Below are 17,140 nucleotides of genomic sequence, written 5' to 3' on the forward strand. Positions count from 1 at the left end.
ATGAACAAAAAGACTGCGCAAAAAAAACAAGACATGTGTGCAAAACACAGTTAGAAAACAAGTCCATTCTAGTTATAGCCCTTAAGTGCTCCATTGCCGGGGCGGGGTTAGTGATTAGTACAGGTGTCAGGGCTTATGGAGAGAAGGTAGGAGAATGGGGTTAAGAGGGAAAGATAGATCAGCCATGATTGAATGGCGCAGTAGACGATGGGCCGAATGGTCTAATTCTGCTCCTATCACTTATGACACGTCATCCCAGATGTTAATGTCCAGGAACACTTTATTCTGTGTCAACATTTATTTTTAATAATCATCTGCTGGAATTTAAGATTAGAAAAAGCTCGAGACACATAATACTTAGCTAAAATTAAATTACCTCAATTGCAAAATAAATATTTGTAAGAATTTATGGAATGCAGCAAAAAAGATGGTGTACAAATAAATAGCATCAAATGCCTGCTGATACACATTGTTCATTGGTTCAAAATATGCTTTGGAGATTTTTCTTGAAGGAGGTGAAAAAGATTCAAGTACTGGAACTCTATATATTTTTTCAAATCACACTGTTATTCTCTCGCACAACTGTCCCAGAAAACTGGAAATAAAAATGGTACTTTTCCCCCCAATTATCCCAAACAATTCCTATTTTGGATTTCCCAAACAACGAAAGATAATTGACAAGACAAACCAGAGGGGATAGGAAAACATTCCATTTGTAAAGCAGCACTAGCTATTACAATCTGCAATGCAGTTACTGGAAGGATGGTGGCAGCAGATGTAACAGTAACTTTCTAAAGGGAATTGGGAGATATTTGCATGCTACAGGAAAGAGTCGAGTAGTTCTTAAAAAGGTGGCCACCACCATCATGTTGAGCTGGCAGGCTTTTATTTGCACTGTTAAAATTTAATAGGGAGAATTAATTGACAGTAATGAGGTATTATTAAACAGATATAGTGATTACATATATTAAACAAAAAATGACCAATATCTAGATTTATACCACAACCTTCATTGATAACAGCAGGCTAACTTATCTAAGTTTACAGTTTTCATGTACATTTATATTAGCTAGTAATGCATCTTCAGCACATCAAAATCTCTCCCTATTCACTATCCAGAGTTAGTATAAAGGTGCTTTCAGCCTCCTCATTCCCTCTTTCACATGTTTGATCTTTTGTTCTCACTATACAGTACTTCGTGTTTCTCCCTATCTTTTCCAGTTCCACAACTCCACTCAGTGACTGAAGCGATTTAATGTGTTCATCCCACAAGCCAAAACTTGCTCACCAAACGAATCATCCCACGCTCAAGTGACTAAAGTGGTTTCATACGTGGTCAGCCCACAGGTTAGAACTTGCTCACCAGGCAAACCTTCCTACACAATAACTTCCTACCATTCACAGATACAGGTGCCAAGAGTGGCCTTTCCTGACTGGACATTCATGTGCATATATTAACTATTAAGAGTCAAGATCCAATTTTGTGTTGGGCAAACCAACGGAAGTAATGAAGATAGGCACAAAATGCTGGAGCAACTCAGCGGGACAGGTAGCAACTCTGGAGAGAAGGAATGGGTGATGTTTCGGGTCGAGACCGTTCTTCAGATCGTCACCCATGCTTCAAAGTGAAAAAAAGCTGAAGATCACTTCAGCCAAATTTTCTTGCTGTCTTATCAAGCAATTCCTTTGCCAAACAGTACACAATGAGAGAAGCCAACTATAATTCAGGTTTAGAATGAATCTGAGCAAAATCATCCAATGTAGATGTAAGGGTGGTACAGTGGCGTTGCAGTAGAACTGCTGCCTTACAAAGCCAGAGACCCGGGTTTGATCCTGACTACGGGTGCTTGTCTGTATGGTGTTTGTACGTTCTCCCCGTGATCTGCCTGGGTTTTCTCTGAGATGTTCGCTTTTCTCCCACACTCCAAAAACATACAGGTTTGCAGGTTAATTGGCTTGGTGTAAATGTAAAACTGTCGCTGGTGTGTAGGGTAGTGTTAATGTGTGGGGATCGCTGGTCAGTGCGGATTCGATGGCCGAAGGGCCTGTTTACAACATTGTATCTCTAAACTATAAGATCATTCCTAAAGTATATGAAAGAAAATATATCTAACAAATTGAAATGCTAAGTGATGAGCTCTGCTGTCTCCTCCCAATTGCTTTCAACCACCTAGGATGCATACCCAGCATTGCATCAACCTTCTGCAATTCTTTTTTCCTCCAGAATAAATTGCATCTTTGTGATTAGGTTGTTCCATGTATTTCTCTAGCATTACCACCATTATTCTTGATAAGTGGTGTATTTTTAAATAATATGGGTATCATGGCTTCAACCTTCACGATTAGTCGTCATCCTTCACCTGCAGTGAAACTGATCTCTGAAACAATTTTTGATCTTTTAAAATGTTTGTCTAATTCCTCTCGCCCTTTCCATTATCCCCCTTTGTGCCTTTCTAATTCTTTTCATTCTTCCTATTTTGACAATCCTCATGACTATACTCGTTACTTAACTTTGTCATATGTCCCCCTTATAGATTAATATTATTTGATTTATAATTTAACTGCAGGTCATTATAGCTTGGTAAAATAACATTAATACCAAATCAGTTCTTTCCTGCTAAACAAGGGAGTAGAAAGAACATTTGATAACTCTTTATTGAAGCAATTAAATATAAGCTTATTTATTTTTACAATAGCATGTTTGCTCGCTTGCTGCCAACACACAATGGTTTGAAGGTACACAAAAACGCTGGAGAAACTCAGCGGGTGCAGCAGCATCTATGGAGCGAAGGAAATAGGCGATGTTTCAGGCCGAAACCCTCGCCTATTTCCATAGATGCTGCTGCACCCGCTGAGTTTCTCCAGCATTTTTGTGTACCTTCGATCTTCCAGCATCTGCAGTTCCTTCTTGAACACAATGGTTTGATCTTGGTTTGCATATCATTTTCCATGTTCTAGCAACCTTTATATTGTTTTTGATGCCAATTAAATGAGATAAAACTTACTTTATTCAGCTGCACTGAGACAAAATGAAGTATATTTTGTAATTGCTTGAGGGAATGCAGGAAATGTCTTGAAATAAAACCTTCAAGCAGCAAACATTTTCAAATTATCCATTAGAACAGAGTAGCTAACAACTTTGATCAAATTCCTTATTCATCTTTACTAACTTCAAATTGTCCACATCAATCACTTTAAGAAATTTTGCAAATTTCATACAAAATTTAGACAAGTACTCCAAAAAGACGCCTTTGAATTTCTAGGACCAGCATGTCATGCAAGACAAATCAAGAATAGTTATTTTGCCAAAATTGTCAGAAGAATCATGGTAGGATCATACACTGTTATAAGTTGTAAAACAGAGTTATCACATGTTTGTTCTACTCTATTGTTCAGCAGGAACGATCTGATTTGCTATTAGTTTTTTCTACAAGGTAATAATGGTCTGCAGCCGAATTATATACAGTTATTTGTAAAGATGACAACAACACGACTTCCCATTCACCACAAATTTTGTGGCACAGTTGTAATGCTCCACCACTGCCCTCAACAATGCCAACAATGTGAAATATTGTCCTTATCTTCTCCATTGACATGCATTGCAAATTAGAAATTGCTGCCCTCTTTATACAAGCCAGTTGCACTTATTAATCAGGTGCTTTATGGGTCGATATATCAACCAACCTTGGAGATTCAGAAAAGGAACAATGGAACTAAATGTCAGAAGGAACTACAGAAGCAGGTTTAAACCGAAGATAGATACAAAATGCTTGAGTAACTCAGCGGGACAGGCAGCATCTCTGGAGAGAAGGAATGGGTGACGTTTCCGGGCGAGGCCCTTCTTCAGACTGACCCAAAACGTCACCCATTCCTTCTCGACCCGAAACATCACCCATTCCTTCTCTCCGAACAATGGAACTATTTTTTTTCCTCCCTTGGGTAATAAATTGATGTTTATAAAAAAAAACTAAAAGTTGATCGGTAATTTCAATTATACCAATCGGGAAATCAAGATTGCATAATACCCCACCATAACCCCTTTCATTTGAATTTATCCATGTTGAAATATTTAATCTCTTAGAAGAAAGGTACTGCAACTCTGTACAAGATTGTCGTCCAGAGTATTAATGAATTATTTAGCCACCACAATAAGGACTTGCACAAAAATTAAAAAATTTAAAAACAGTGGAATCTCTCATAATTCAGGTATTTTATGGAAATTTGAAAGTGAAAGCACAACATTTTTAAAACAACTGAAGTGAAAAGAAGAATGTAAAAGGTGTTAACAATGTACAGATACAAGCACTAGCTTGAACTTGCCAACAATAATTATTTTAAGTGTAGGAAGGAACTGCAGATGCTGGTTTACACCAAACATTGGCACAAAATGCTGGAGTAACTCAATGGATTAAAATGATTTGCAGGTTTATTCTACTTTTAAGAAAAAAGTATGTTAGTTGCATGTAGGCACCTCTGATATGAAGCAGGTTATGTATGTTTAAGTCAGTCAAATATAAATGCACTGTGACTTCACCCTTGGATTGGGAACTCTAAAATATTTGTCATCATCTCATCCACATAAAAGCTCCAGCTGTAACTTGTTCTGCTTCCACCCTACTCTCTGACTCCCAACTACAATGGGCGAGGAGAACGTGGGACACCTGACAGTTGGGGCTTTGGAGGAGAAAGCTGTGGGTGACCGAGGGCGGCAGGAGGACGCAGGTGGGTCGGCGAGGGAAGCAAGGCGAAGGGGGTGGGGTCAGCGAGGGGAGCGGCAATGGATGCGAGGGTGGAATGGGGGCTGGCAAAGAGTGGGGGGCTGAGGGCAGGGGGGGAGGGGTGAGGGGGGCATAGCGGGGAGGGGGGGAGGAAGTGAGCAGAATGCAGGGGTAAGTGAGGAAGTAGTGTGGGGGGAGCAGGGCAAGGGAGGGGGGGTTAGTGGAACAAGCGGGCAAGGGGGTTAGTAAGCGGGCAAGGGAGTGGGACAGGGGGGTACGGAGTGGGACGGGGGGGGGGGAGGGAGTGGGGACGGGGGGGGGAGGGAGGGTGGGGGGGTGAGGGAGTGGGACGGGGGGGTGAGGGAGTGGGACGGGGGGTGGGGAGTGGGACGGGGGGGTGAGGGAGTGGGACGGGGGGGTGAGGGAGTGGGACGGGGGGGTGAGGGAGTGGGGGGGGGTGAGGGAGTGGGACGGGGGGGGGTGAGGGAGTGGGACGGGGGGGGGGGATGTGAGGGAGTGGGACGGGGGGGGGAGTGGGGAGTGGGAGGGGGGGGGGAGGGAGTGGGGACGGGGGGGTGAGGGAGGGACGGGGGGGGTGAGGGAGTGGGACGGGGGGGGTGGGGAGTGGGGGGGGGGGAGGGAGTGGGACGGGGGGGGGGGGGGAGGGAGTGGGACGGGGGGGGTGAGGGAGGGGACGGGGGGGGGAGGGGAGTGGGACGGGGGGTGGTGAGGGAGTGGGACGGGGGGGTGAGGGAGTGGGACGGGGGGGGGGTGAGGGAGTGGGACGGGGGGTGAGGGAGTGGGGACGGGGGGGGGGGTGAGGGAGTGGGACGGGGGGGGGGGAGGGAGTGGGAGTGAGGGAGAGTGGGACGGGGGGGTGGGGGAGTGGGACGGGGGGGGGGGAGGGAGGGGGACGGGGGGGGGGGGGTGAGGGAGTGGGACGGGGGTGAGGGTGAGGGGGAGTGGGACGGGGGGTGGGGTGAGGGAGTGGGGGGGGGGTTGGCTGAGGGAGTGGGAGTGGAGTGGGGACGGGGGGGGACGGGGGGTGAGGGAGTGGGACGGGGGGGTGAGGGAGTGGGACGGGGGGTGAGGGAGGGACGGGGGGGGGGAGTGGGGGGGGTGAGGGGAGTGGGACGGGGGGTGAGGGAGTGGGACGGGGGGGGGGGAGGGAGTGGGACAGGGGGTGGGGAGTGGGAGGGGGTAGGGCGGTGGGACGGGGAGAGGGAGGGGACGGGGGGGTGAGGGAGTGGGACGGGGGGTGAGGGAGTGGGACAGGGGGTGAGGGAGTGGGACGGGGGGTTGAGGGGAGTGGGAGGGGGGGGGTGAGGGAGTGGGACAGGGGACAGTAGGGGAGTGGGACAGGGAAAGTAGGGAGTGGGACAGGGAGTGAGGGAGTGGGACGGGGGGGGTGAGGGAGTGGGACGGGGGGGTGAGGGGAGAGTGGGACAGGGAGGGGGGGGGGACAGGGAGGGGAGTGGGACAGGGAGGAGGGAGTGGGACGGGGACCGGAGTGGGACAGGGGGGTGAGGAGGAGTGGGGACAGGGAGGGAGTAGGGAGTGGGACAGGGAGTAGGGAGTGGGACAGGGAGTGAGGGAGTGGGACAGGGAGTAGGGTGGGACGGGGGGTGAGGGAGTGGGACAGGGGGTGAGGGGAGTGGGACAGGGGGGGGGGAGTGGAAGGGAGTGGGGACGGGGGGGGGGGGGTGAGGGAGTGGGGACGTGGGGAGGGGAGGGGGTGAGGGAGTGGGACGGGGGGGGGGTGAGGGAGTGGGACGGGGGGGGTGAGGGAGTGGGACGGGGGGTGAGGGGAGTGGGACGGGGGGGGGAGTGAGGGAGTGGGACTGGGGGGGGAGTGGGAGGGGGGTGAGGGGACGGGGGGGGGGGGTGAGGGAGTGGGGACAGGGGGTGAGGGAGTGGGGACAGGGAGTAGGGAGTGGGACAGGGAGTGGGACAGGGAGTAGGGAGTGGGACAGGGAGTGAGGGAGTGGGGCAGGGAGTAGGGAGTGGGACGGGGGGGTTGAGGGAGTGGAGTGGAGAGATAAGTTTATTTGGCCTCCATCACAGCTATGTGATGGATGTTTATGTTAAATGTAATTATTGTTGTGTCTGGGGTCTATTTGTATGTAATGTATGGCTGCAGAAACGGCATTTCGTTTGCACCTCCAGGGGTCCAAATGACAATTAAATTGACTCTGACATGGGGTGAGGGAGTGGGACTGGGGGTAGGGAGTGGGTAAAGGGGTTAACATGGTGTAGGTGGGCAAAGGGGGTAGGATGGGGGAATTGCTGAGACTAAACACTGCCCGCGGCCCCGCTGCCTTGACCAGGGCTTCACCCTCACCCTCACCGCCATCCCCATCCCCACCCAGACACCGACCTGACGTACGGGCTGGCGGCCGCCAGCAGGTTCTTCTGCACCGGGATGCGCTCGCCCTCCACCACCAGCACGGCGTCGCAGAAGAGCGGATCCTCACGGAAGGAGCTGAGGCTCTTGAGCAGCTTGTTCGCGTGTTGCGGGTCCCCCACCACCGACACCGAGCCGCCCGGCTCCGCCGTCATCCTCGCACCGCCGGCCCGCCCCGCATCAGCCCCGCCACCCAGCGAGGAGCCGATCAACCCGGCCCAGAACCAGGCCCGGCTCCACCTCCAGCCCGGGGGGGAGGAGCGGCCTAGCTCCACCTGACCCTCACAAACCCCACCTCCACCTGGCTCTTTGCTCTCCACACCCCCCGCGGCCCAGCAACCCCACCCTACTCACCAACACCACACCCACCCCTACTGACCAAACCCCACACACCCTCCCTCACAAACCCCAACCCCCCCACCCTCACAAACCCCCACGTTCCTCACAATCCCCACCTCTCCTCACCAGCCCCTCACCCCTCCTTACCAAACCCCACCCCTCACCCCCTCCTTACTCCTCACCAACCCCACCCCTCCTCACAACCTCCAGCCCTCATCACCAGCCCCCCAACCCCCCCCACCCAACTCTCACCCTTCACACACCCCCTACCCCCCTCACCAAACTCCTCCCCTCACAACCCCCACCCCTCACACACCCCCTACCCCACACCCACCCTCTCCTCCTCCCCAACCACCTCCTCACCAACCCCCACCCCACACCCACACCCCCACCCTGCTCACAAACCCCACCCCCTCCCCACCCCAATCCCCACTCCTCACCATCCCCACTCACCACCACACCACTCTCACAGCCCACACCCCCCTCTCACCTTTTCCCACCTCCACCTCAACCTTCCCTCTCCCCACCTCCACCTCCCCTCTCCCCACCTCCTCGCCTATTTCCACCTCCACCTGAATCTCGCCTTTCCTGAACTCCACCTGCCTGTCTCCTTCCCCATCCTTACATCCCCCCCTCTCATCTTTTCCCCTCTTCCCTGCCCCTCACCACCCCTGCCTCCCTGTGTCTCTCATTTCTCCATCTCCACCTGCCTCTCAGCTTTCCCCTAGCATTTCCCCCTCTCATTCTCTCACCTTTCCCCACCTCCCTCTGCCTCTCACCTTTCCCTACCCCTTGCCTTTCCCCACCTCTGCCATGCTCACTCTCTTTCTCCCTCTCTGGGCTTTCCACATACATCTACTGTTTAAAAAAAGAATGCTGCCATGTACAATGTTTTTAATTTGTCATTAAGGTAAGTACCTCATTGGTTGTAAAATCCTGGAATGGCTTAACAGAATTGTAACGCTTCTATTTGTCATTCCTTGGTCCACTTTCAGTTCTGGCATCTGCAAATTTACCAACATTGTTGGCTGCATTGTAATCTAAATCGTTAACATCAATAACAAGTAGCAGTGGATAAGCACTAACCACTGCAGCACTTCACTGGTTTGACCTCCAATCAGAAAAAACAATCCTCCACGAGTATCTATTGACACCAAGCTCATTTCGAATCGAGTTGGCTAGCTCACCTTGGATTTCATGTGATTTAACCTTGCAGACCAGACCACTGTGCAGGACCGAGACAGAGGCCTTGCGAAAGCCCATATAGACAACTTCCACTGCCCTTCCTTCATCAGTCCCCTTGGTGATCTCTTCAAAAATCTGAGGTTCATGATTCACAATTTCTCATACAGAAAGCCATGATGACTGTCTGTAATCAGCCTGATATCTCCCTCATCCATCATGGCTCAACACTGAGATGGATATGCTGACTATTTAAGGAGATCTATTCTTTCCTGAGCCACCCTTTTATTTATAATATACCTATAGAACCTCAAAGAATTTTCCTTTACCTTGCCTGCTACTCATATCTGCTCTTGGTCCTCTTGATTGTCTTCTACGTGTACTCCTAAACCCTACTCCTGTGGAGAGATTTGCTTGATCCCGACTGCCTACGACTGCCATATGCTTCCTTTTTCCTGACCAGAGCATCAACATCTCTCGTCAACCAGGGTTCCCTAAACTTGCCTTGCTCTTCACTCTAACAGGAACATGTTGCCCCTGTAGATGTTGTCCTGTTGCCACAAAAAGCTGGAGTAACTCAGCGGGACAGGCAGCATCAACATCTCTGGAGAGAAGAAATGGGTGACGTTTTGGGTAGAGACCCTTCTTCAGGCTGAAAGTCACAGGAATAGGAAACAAGAGAAATAGACGATGATGTAGAGAGATATCAAACATTGATTGAAAGATGTGCAAAAAAAAACTATGATAAAGCAAAGTCCATTGTTAGCTGTTTGTTGGGTGAGAACGAGAAGCTGATGCAACTTGGGTGGAGGAGGGATGGAGAGAAAGGGAATGCAGGGATTACTTGAAGTTAGAAAAATCAATATTCATACCACTGGGTTGCAAGGATCTGAAGAAGGGTCTAGACCCAAAACATCACCCATTCCTTCTCTCCAGAGATGCGGCCTGTCCCGCTGAGTTACTCCAGCTTTTAGTGTCTATCCACGGGGTTGTAAGCTGCTCAAGTGAAATATGACATGCTGTTCCTCCAATTTGCGTTTAGCCTCATTCTGACAATGGAGGAGGCATAGGACAGGAAGGTCAGTGTGGGAATGTGAAGAATTTAAAGTGTTTAGCTAAAATGTTCTCCAGAGAAGCTGCCTGGCCTGCTGAGTTACTCCAGCACTTTGTGTCCTATAAGTAGCTGAATAATCTTTCTCTGTGCTCTATGATTCTAAACCAGTAAAAAAAAAGTCTGGCTGACACACAAAGGGGATGGACATCACAACAATCTCAACACCAAACAGAAAACATTACACAAACTGTACATTGCAAGGGTCAGGAAGCAAGCGGGTAAGATCATCTCTGACCCCTCTCACCCTGGCCACAAACTCTTTGAATCACTTCCCTCTGGAAGGCGACTCTGGACTGTCAAAGCTGCAACAGCCAGACATAAAAACAGCTTTTTTTCCCACGAGTAGTAGCTCTGCTCAATAACCAAAAATCTGTAGCCTCCTTTTGCTCTGGTATTTTAATTAATTCACATGTTTAATCAATAATGTTTTATTATTAATGTTTAATGTTTTATGTATCATTCGTAACTGTCACTGTATGTCATGTTGACACTTGTGAGCGGAGCACCAAGGCAAATTCCTTGTATGTGAATCCTTGGCCAATAAACTTATTCATTCATTATTCATTTGTATTTTGCTTTTCACAATCTCATTTGAAACTAACATGGTTTGAACACATAACCTATTATTTTCTTGATAGATGTACATAGATCAGTTTTGTCATGTTCAGGTTTCCACATTTTGTTTTAGATTTGGAAGTTTTTTTGAGAAAATAAATGCGTAGATCTGTGGATCTTTTTTGAAGCATTTATCTATATTTATGCTTTAGGGTGGAGCCATCTGCTGGATATGCAGTTGCAGCACACTTCCACCTAACACGGGTTCCCTGACAATGGAGACACGAGAAAATGCAGGTGCTAATCTCTCGAGTAAAACACAAATTACTGGAGGACCTCACCAGGTCAGGCAGCATCTGTGGAGGGAAATGGACAGACGACATTTTGGATCGGAAACCTTCTTCACAATGAATCAGTCCTGAAGGGTCCCGACATGAAAGGTTGCCTATCCATATCAGTCTGAACAAGGGTCCAGAACCAAAATCTCTTCCCGAGAAACTGCCTGACCTGCTGAGGTACTCCAGCACTTTGTTTTATACTTGATCTTCAATTAGTTGAGTTCTTCCGGCACTTCGTATTTTGTTCAACATTCCAGCATCTGCCGTTTCTTGTGTCTTCATTTTATTTCTCCACTACACAGTGTTCTTGATGTATGCCTATTTTGAAGAAGTTCTCCACCTCTCTCCAGCAGGACCTTATTTTACTGCACGCCTCTGATGCCTGCTGGTCAACCATGTTCTGATCCAGACTCACTGCTACAGCCACATCTTTCCTTGAATTGGACTGAAGAAGGGTCACGACTTGAAACATCGTCCATCCATTCCCTCTAGATACTGCCTGAGCTGCTGGGTCTCTCCAACACTGAGGACCCTTGACAGTACGTACAGTAAAAAAACAACTGGATTGGGATTTATTTAGTTTCTCAAGTGAAATTGAATAATCTGTACCAGGGGTGGGGAACCTTTTCATGTTGGAATGCCGCATTAAGTTAGCTGTAATCTAATAAGGCCGCATCCAAGAAACTTCAATTAGATATACTTCAATATGTACATTATTTTGTAAAAATCTAACTACCATGTACTAACTTCAAGAAAATGATTTTTTTTTTTGTTAATTCTAAAGTTAACTAACCTTTTAATAACTTTGTTGTGACTGCATTTTGTGGGAAAGCATTTGAATATTTGGTTGCAACATGGAGGTACACAATTGCAGCTGATCTTCTAGATGGGTTTCTGTCATTTGTGACCTTAAGGGCGTCTTGATTTGGGTTAGGTAGGAGAATGTAGATTCGCAATAAGTGGTTGAAAAGCAAGAAAGCATTTTTCGTTCATGTGGCCGACAATGTGGGCATTCTATTGCATTTTTCTATATTTCAAGCAGATCTTTCTTATCGTCAAATAAAGACTTTAAAATGTCATCTTCTGAGAGCTCAATCAATTCCATCTGTAGTTCTTTAGGAGCCTTCAACTAGGTGAGGTTGAAATGCTAATTTGAGTGTGATGTCATGATTCTCAAAGTCAGTGAACCTTTCATTGTATTCTTTAATTAATAAGTATAACAGCTGCGTATTCTTCACATGATTCGCATGAATCCTGCTCATCAATGACCTTCACTAACTGGGGAAAATGTTCATCTGAAATTTCATTTTGAAGAAAGAGTTTTGAAAGAAGATAGCTTTTTTCGAAATGCTTGAATTTTTTGCCACATATATATAGACTTAGTTTTACCTTGCAAAGAAACATTCAAGTAATTTTGCTTTGACATGATATCACACAGAAATGCAGTATTTCTATAGAAATATTCTTTCAATAATTCACATTGCTGATTCTGTTCTTCATGAAATTTAACTATCTGTTCTCAGAGATAAAAATGTTGCACTTTACAATAAGGCAAATCCACACTGATTACCTCATCGTCCAACTTTAGCATATTACGAAACTGATGATGCCGTGTTGCATTTGCACGAATATAGTTAACAATACATAACTTGTTGCAAAGTGTCACATAATAGTAGATTTAGCAGATTTTGTTGATGTAAGATACAATGAAAATAAATGAGAGCATCTGGATGTGATAATACCTTTTTTATCTGTGCAATAAACCCATCATGTTTTCCTGTCATGGAAGGTGCACCATCTGTACATACACTCACTAAATTAACCAAATCCAGTCCAACTTCACAACATTTATTTTGAAAGTTGTTGAAGAAATCTATTCCTCGTGTTTTACCTGTAAGAGTGCCCGAGGCGAGTAACTCTTCGTAGCAAAGAAAATCTTTTGTTATGGCCCGAATGAAGTATAAAACCTGTGGCGAGTCAGTAGTATCAGTTGGTTCATCCAAAGCGATTGAATAATATATATTTTCCTTCTGGAGTATTGCGTGAAGTTGTTCTGTTACGTTGAGGGCTGATTCATCATAATCATGCATTTGCAAACCTGTTCAGCTCTTCTGCAAAACCCTCATACATATTAACAAAAGGAAGGACATCTGGACCTCACCTTATCCTCAACTTCCATCTAGGGTCCAGTCTCCGTCACAGCTTGTAACTTTCACAGATAGAGGCCAAGCAGGCTTTGCAAATACAGAGGTTCTCCATTTTGTGACATATTTTATTTGGCCAATTACTACATTTGGATTCATTCAAAAGGCTGTCCTTAATGGCCTAGAAGGCCGCAGGTTCCCCACCCCTGATCTATACCATAACTAAATCGCGAACATTTTCCTGCTCTAAATAAAAAAGGATGTGAACAGTTAAAAAATTAGGGAAATTAAAAACTTTCATTTACCATCAGTTTTCTAGGAATCAGGATGACATTATTCCACATTTGTTTAACCCTTTGAACATTTCTATTTTTTTGAGTGGGTAATACAAGTATATTAATTCACTAAAGGAGATTGGAAATCTAAAGATATGCTGTGGTCAGTTTTAAATTTGGAAGCTTTCTCTGGTCATACCCTATATAGAGAGCACTGTACTCTTACAGACAGTGATATTAAAGAGGGATATTGGTTCCAAAAATGTGTTTTATGTTTTTCCTAAAGATTCAAAGTGCTTGAGTAACTCGGCACCGCTAGAGAACATAGATGACATTTCGGGTCAGTACCCTTCTTCTGAATGATTAATAGACAATAGGTGCAGGAGTAGGCCATTCGGCCCTTCGAGCCAGCATCGCCATTCAATGTGATCATGTCTGATCATCCCCAATCAGTACCCCGTTCCTGCCTTCTCGCCATATCCCGACTCCACTATCGTTAAGAGCCCTATCTAGCTCTCTCTTGAAAGTATCCAAAGAACCGGCCTCCACCACCCTCTGAGGCAGAGAATTCTACACTCACAACTCTCTGTGAGAAAAAAGTGTTTCCTCGTCTCCGTTCAAAATGGCTTACCACTTATTCTTAAACTGTGGCCCCTAGTTCTGAACTCCCCCAACATCGGGAACATGTTTCCTGCCTCTAGCGTGTCCATGTGGGATGGGGGGGGGGGGGGGGGGGGATGGGATAGAGCTAGAATAGAGGACAAAGTGTGGAAAGTCATAGGTGAATGCCGGTGAGGGTCATTTCTTGATAGGTAAATGATTGGACAGAGACCAGAGATGAAAAGACAGGTTTGAGACAAAGGGTTTGAAAAGTTACAAATTGTGAAGCCAAGCCACAGGAAAAAATGGAGGGGGAGGGGAGAAATAGGCAGGGTGGAAGATTGCAACCTTCAGCTGGTCCGCCCTGTTTCGACTAATGCAATCAACTCGACGTGCACAAACGAATGATCAAATAGAACAAGTTGTCCAACAACTTTAGGCTGTACACGCCACACGAAAGAAGAAGGAAAAATGGGCGCAAATCTAGGTGGGGAACAGGGGAGGTAAAGGAGGATTTATCCAATAGCCTGAAAATGACCCATTAATTCCTCCACTGCTTTCTGTCTATTAACCAGTCTTCTATATGTGTCAGTATAATATCCCAAAACCAGTGCACTCTTTAGTCACTTGTGTGACTCGTTATTGAAGTCCAAATTCACCAAGCCCATTGGTTTGCCTTTACCTATTCTGCTTGATACAGCCTCAAGATCACAACATATCTTCTTGTGATCAACAAGATTTGTCAAACACAATTTTTCCTTCATAAATCGATATAGAGCTTCCCCATTATTCCCTGTTACTCTTTACTCAGTGTCTGCTACCACTTGCTTAATAAGATTCTAGTATGAATGAATGAAAACTTTATTGTCATTCAGATATACACCTAGACACAGTGCACCTTGAACGAAATTTCGTTGCATTTTACTCTCCAAAAACAGTTAAAAGTTAAAAGTTCCAGGTGCGTCCATAAAAATGCGTCATGCGCATGGTTCTGTAAAATAAATATATATTAAAAAGTTTTTAAAAGTCACGATATTTAAAAAGTTCTAGCCTCGTTTTTTTTGATTGTTCAGTAATCTTATGGCCTGGGGGATGAAGCTGTTGCAGAACCTGGTTGTCCCGCTCTTCATGCTGCGGTACCTCCTCCCAGAGTTAAGCAGTATGAACAGTCCAAATTGTGGGTGTGTGGGGGCTCTGATAATGCCCTTAGCTCTACTCAGACAGCGCTTGTACCCCATGTCCATGATGGAAGGAAGAGAAGTCCCACTGATTTTTTTCCGCTGTCCTCACCACTCTCTGAAGGCACTTCCAGTCCGCAGCTGTACAGCTGCCGCACCACGTGGAGATGCAGCTGGTCAGGACCGACTCAATTGTGCTTCTGTAGAAAGTGGCGAGGATGGGAGGGTGGAGGTGTAAACTTCTCAACCTGCGGAGGAAGTACAAGCGCTGCTGTGCCCGTTTGGCGAGAGATGTGATGTTTGTGGACCAGTTTAAGGTGTCCGTTATATGCACCCCCAGGAACTTGATGCTTTTCACCTGCTCCACTGCTGAGTTGTTGATGCAAAGTGGAGTGTGACTGGGCTGAATTTTCCTTCTGAAATCGACGACAATCTCCTTGGTTTTGTTCACATTTAGGAGAAGGTTGTTCCTGCTGCACCAATTCACCAGCTGTTCCACCTCCTCTCTATATGCCTGGTCGTCGTTATTGCGGATGAGGCCCACTACTGTTGTGTCATCCGCGTATTTGATGATATGGTTAGTAGTGGACCTGGCGACACAGTCATGTGTCATCAATGTAAAGAGCAGCGGACTCAGGACACAGCCCTGAGGGGAGCCGGTGCTCAATGTGATGACCGAGGAGGTGTTCTTCCCCACCCGCACAGACTGTGGTCTTTCAGAAAGAAAATCCAGGATCCAGTTGCATAGTCTGTTATTGAATCCTAAGGGTGCCAGTTTGCTCACCAGATGCTGGGGGATTATCGTATTAAATGCTGAGCTGAAATCAACAAACAGCATCCGCACGTGGGTGTTCCTCTCCTCCAGGTGTTGTAGGCTCAGGTGGACTGCAGAAGAGATAGCATCCTCTGTGGAGCGGTTCGGCCGATAAGCAAACTGGAACGGGTCAAAACTGGAGGGGAGTTTTGACACCATGTGCTGCTTAATAAGCCTCTCAAAGCACTTCATAATTATTGGTGTGAGTGCTACGGGGCGATAATCATTCAGGCAGGTTATTGTGGACCTTTTGGGAACTGGTATGATAGTGGCTGTCTTGAAACTGTATTTTTCCTACCTCAGATGTTCGGCTAACTAGTCACTTGTTCCCAGTTCCGTCTTTTACTTATAAATAGTGAGATTGCATTTGTGAACTTCTGGTCTGTAGGAACTATTTTAAAATCGTTGGGATTTTCTGAAAAAACAGCAGCTGTTTTTCCACTGTATCTCGCTATTGGTGACAATGATAAACTAATGCGTACATTACCTGCAGAGCCATCTCCTAGAAAGGAGGTCCTCAGATCCTGGGAATTTATTGCCTTTCTGTCTCAATGATTCTGCATAACTAATGTTTTGGCCACGCTCATCACTCACTCTGCACCAACTGCAGGACTTCCATTCCAGAGGATTAAAAACAATAATCCTGGATGGCACTTCAATGAAACATTTCATTCATTCAGTATTGCATTGGCTTTTGAATGGAATCTTCAAAGACTCCATCTATTCTCACCATTTCTGAGACCAGGCAAGTTCTCCTCAATGTTCTGGCCATTGTTTATTCTTCAACTAGAATTACAGATTAAATCATTATCATTATCCAAACATTATCAAATAATACCATACCATGAAAAGTACGTTGGTAATACAAGGTAATGCACATACTGGAATCTTCAACTAAACACAAGGTGCAGGAAGGAGGAACTCAACGGGTCAGGCAGCATCTGTACCTTGGCTGCAAACTGCTACATGGCTTTATGAAAAGGGATATGAAATATGCTATATAAATGCAATGCTTTTTATTCCTCCAATATGAAGCAGCCCGAGTACTTCATGATAGAATTCTGTTGCAATTTATGGAGTCTCGTTATTTGATAACTGCAAATTGCAATGTTAAAAAACACATTTAATAGTGAAACTTTGTGGTAAATAACACAGCAGTTGCTGATTTACCGTACGGGTCCTCAAAGTGGCAGATGTCTATATTGATGGTACAAGCATAAAATATGTACTCAAAAGTACTAAAACTACTTACAAAATAAACAAGGGAGGACTTTGACTCTACAAGGCAGGTTGGACCATAAGACACAACAGCTGTGGAGATTTCCAGTTAGGTTAGTTTTATTACACAATTAGCTGACTGCCAGTAAATTGTAGTTTAATCGGTAGAAAAATGGCTGGAACCAGAGCCATTTCAAAATTGAACATTATGACTTTCAGGAGAGCACAATAACCTGAAAATTAAAAAAAAAAAAAAAACAC

At 46.1% G+C, this 17,140-nt stretch overlaps 1 protein-coding gene across 1 annotated transcript in view; it reads right to left on the reverse strand.

Annotated features, from left to right (window-relative positions):
* The window catches only part of gan (gigaxonin), a 55,934-nt gene extending 48,587 nt beyond the window's left edge, over positions 1–7,347 (reverse strand). The window contains exon 1 of the mRNA XM_055648944.1: positions 7,096–7,347. Coding sequence (XP_055504919.1) covers positions 7,096–7,277 — 182 coding nt within the window. The 5' untranslated portion in view covers positions 7,278–7,347. The remainder of the gene's footprint in view (positions 1–7,095) is intronic.
* Between the last annotated feature and the right edge of the window lie 9,793 nt (positions 7,348–17,140).

This window comes from Leucoraja erinacea, chromosome 17 (genome assembly GCF_028641065.1).
Source record: "Leucoraja erinacea ecotype New England chromosome 17, Leri_hhj_1, whole genome shotgun sequence".
NCBI lineage: Eukaryota > Metazoa > Chordata > Chondrichthyes > Rajiformes > Rajidae > Leucoraja > Leucoraja erinaceus.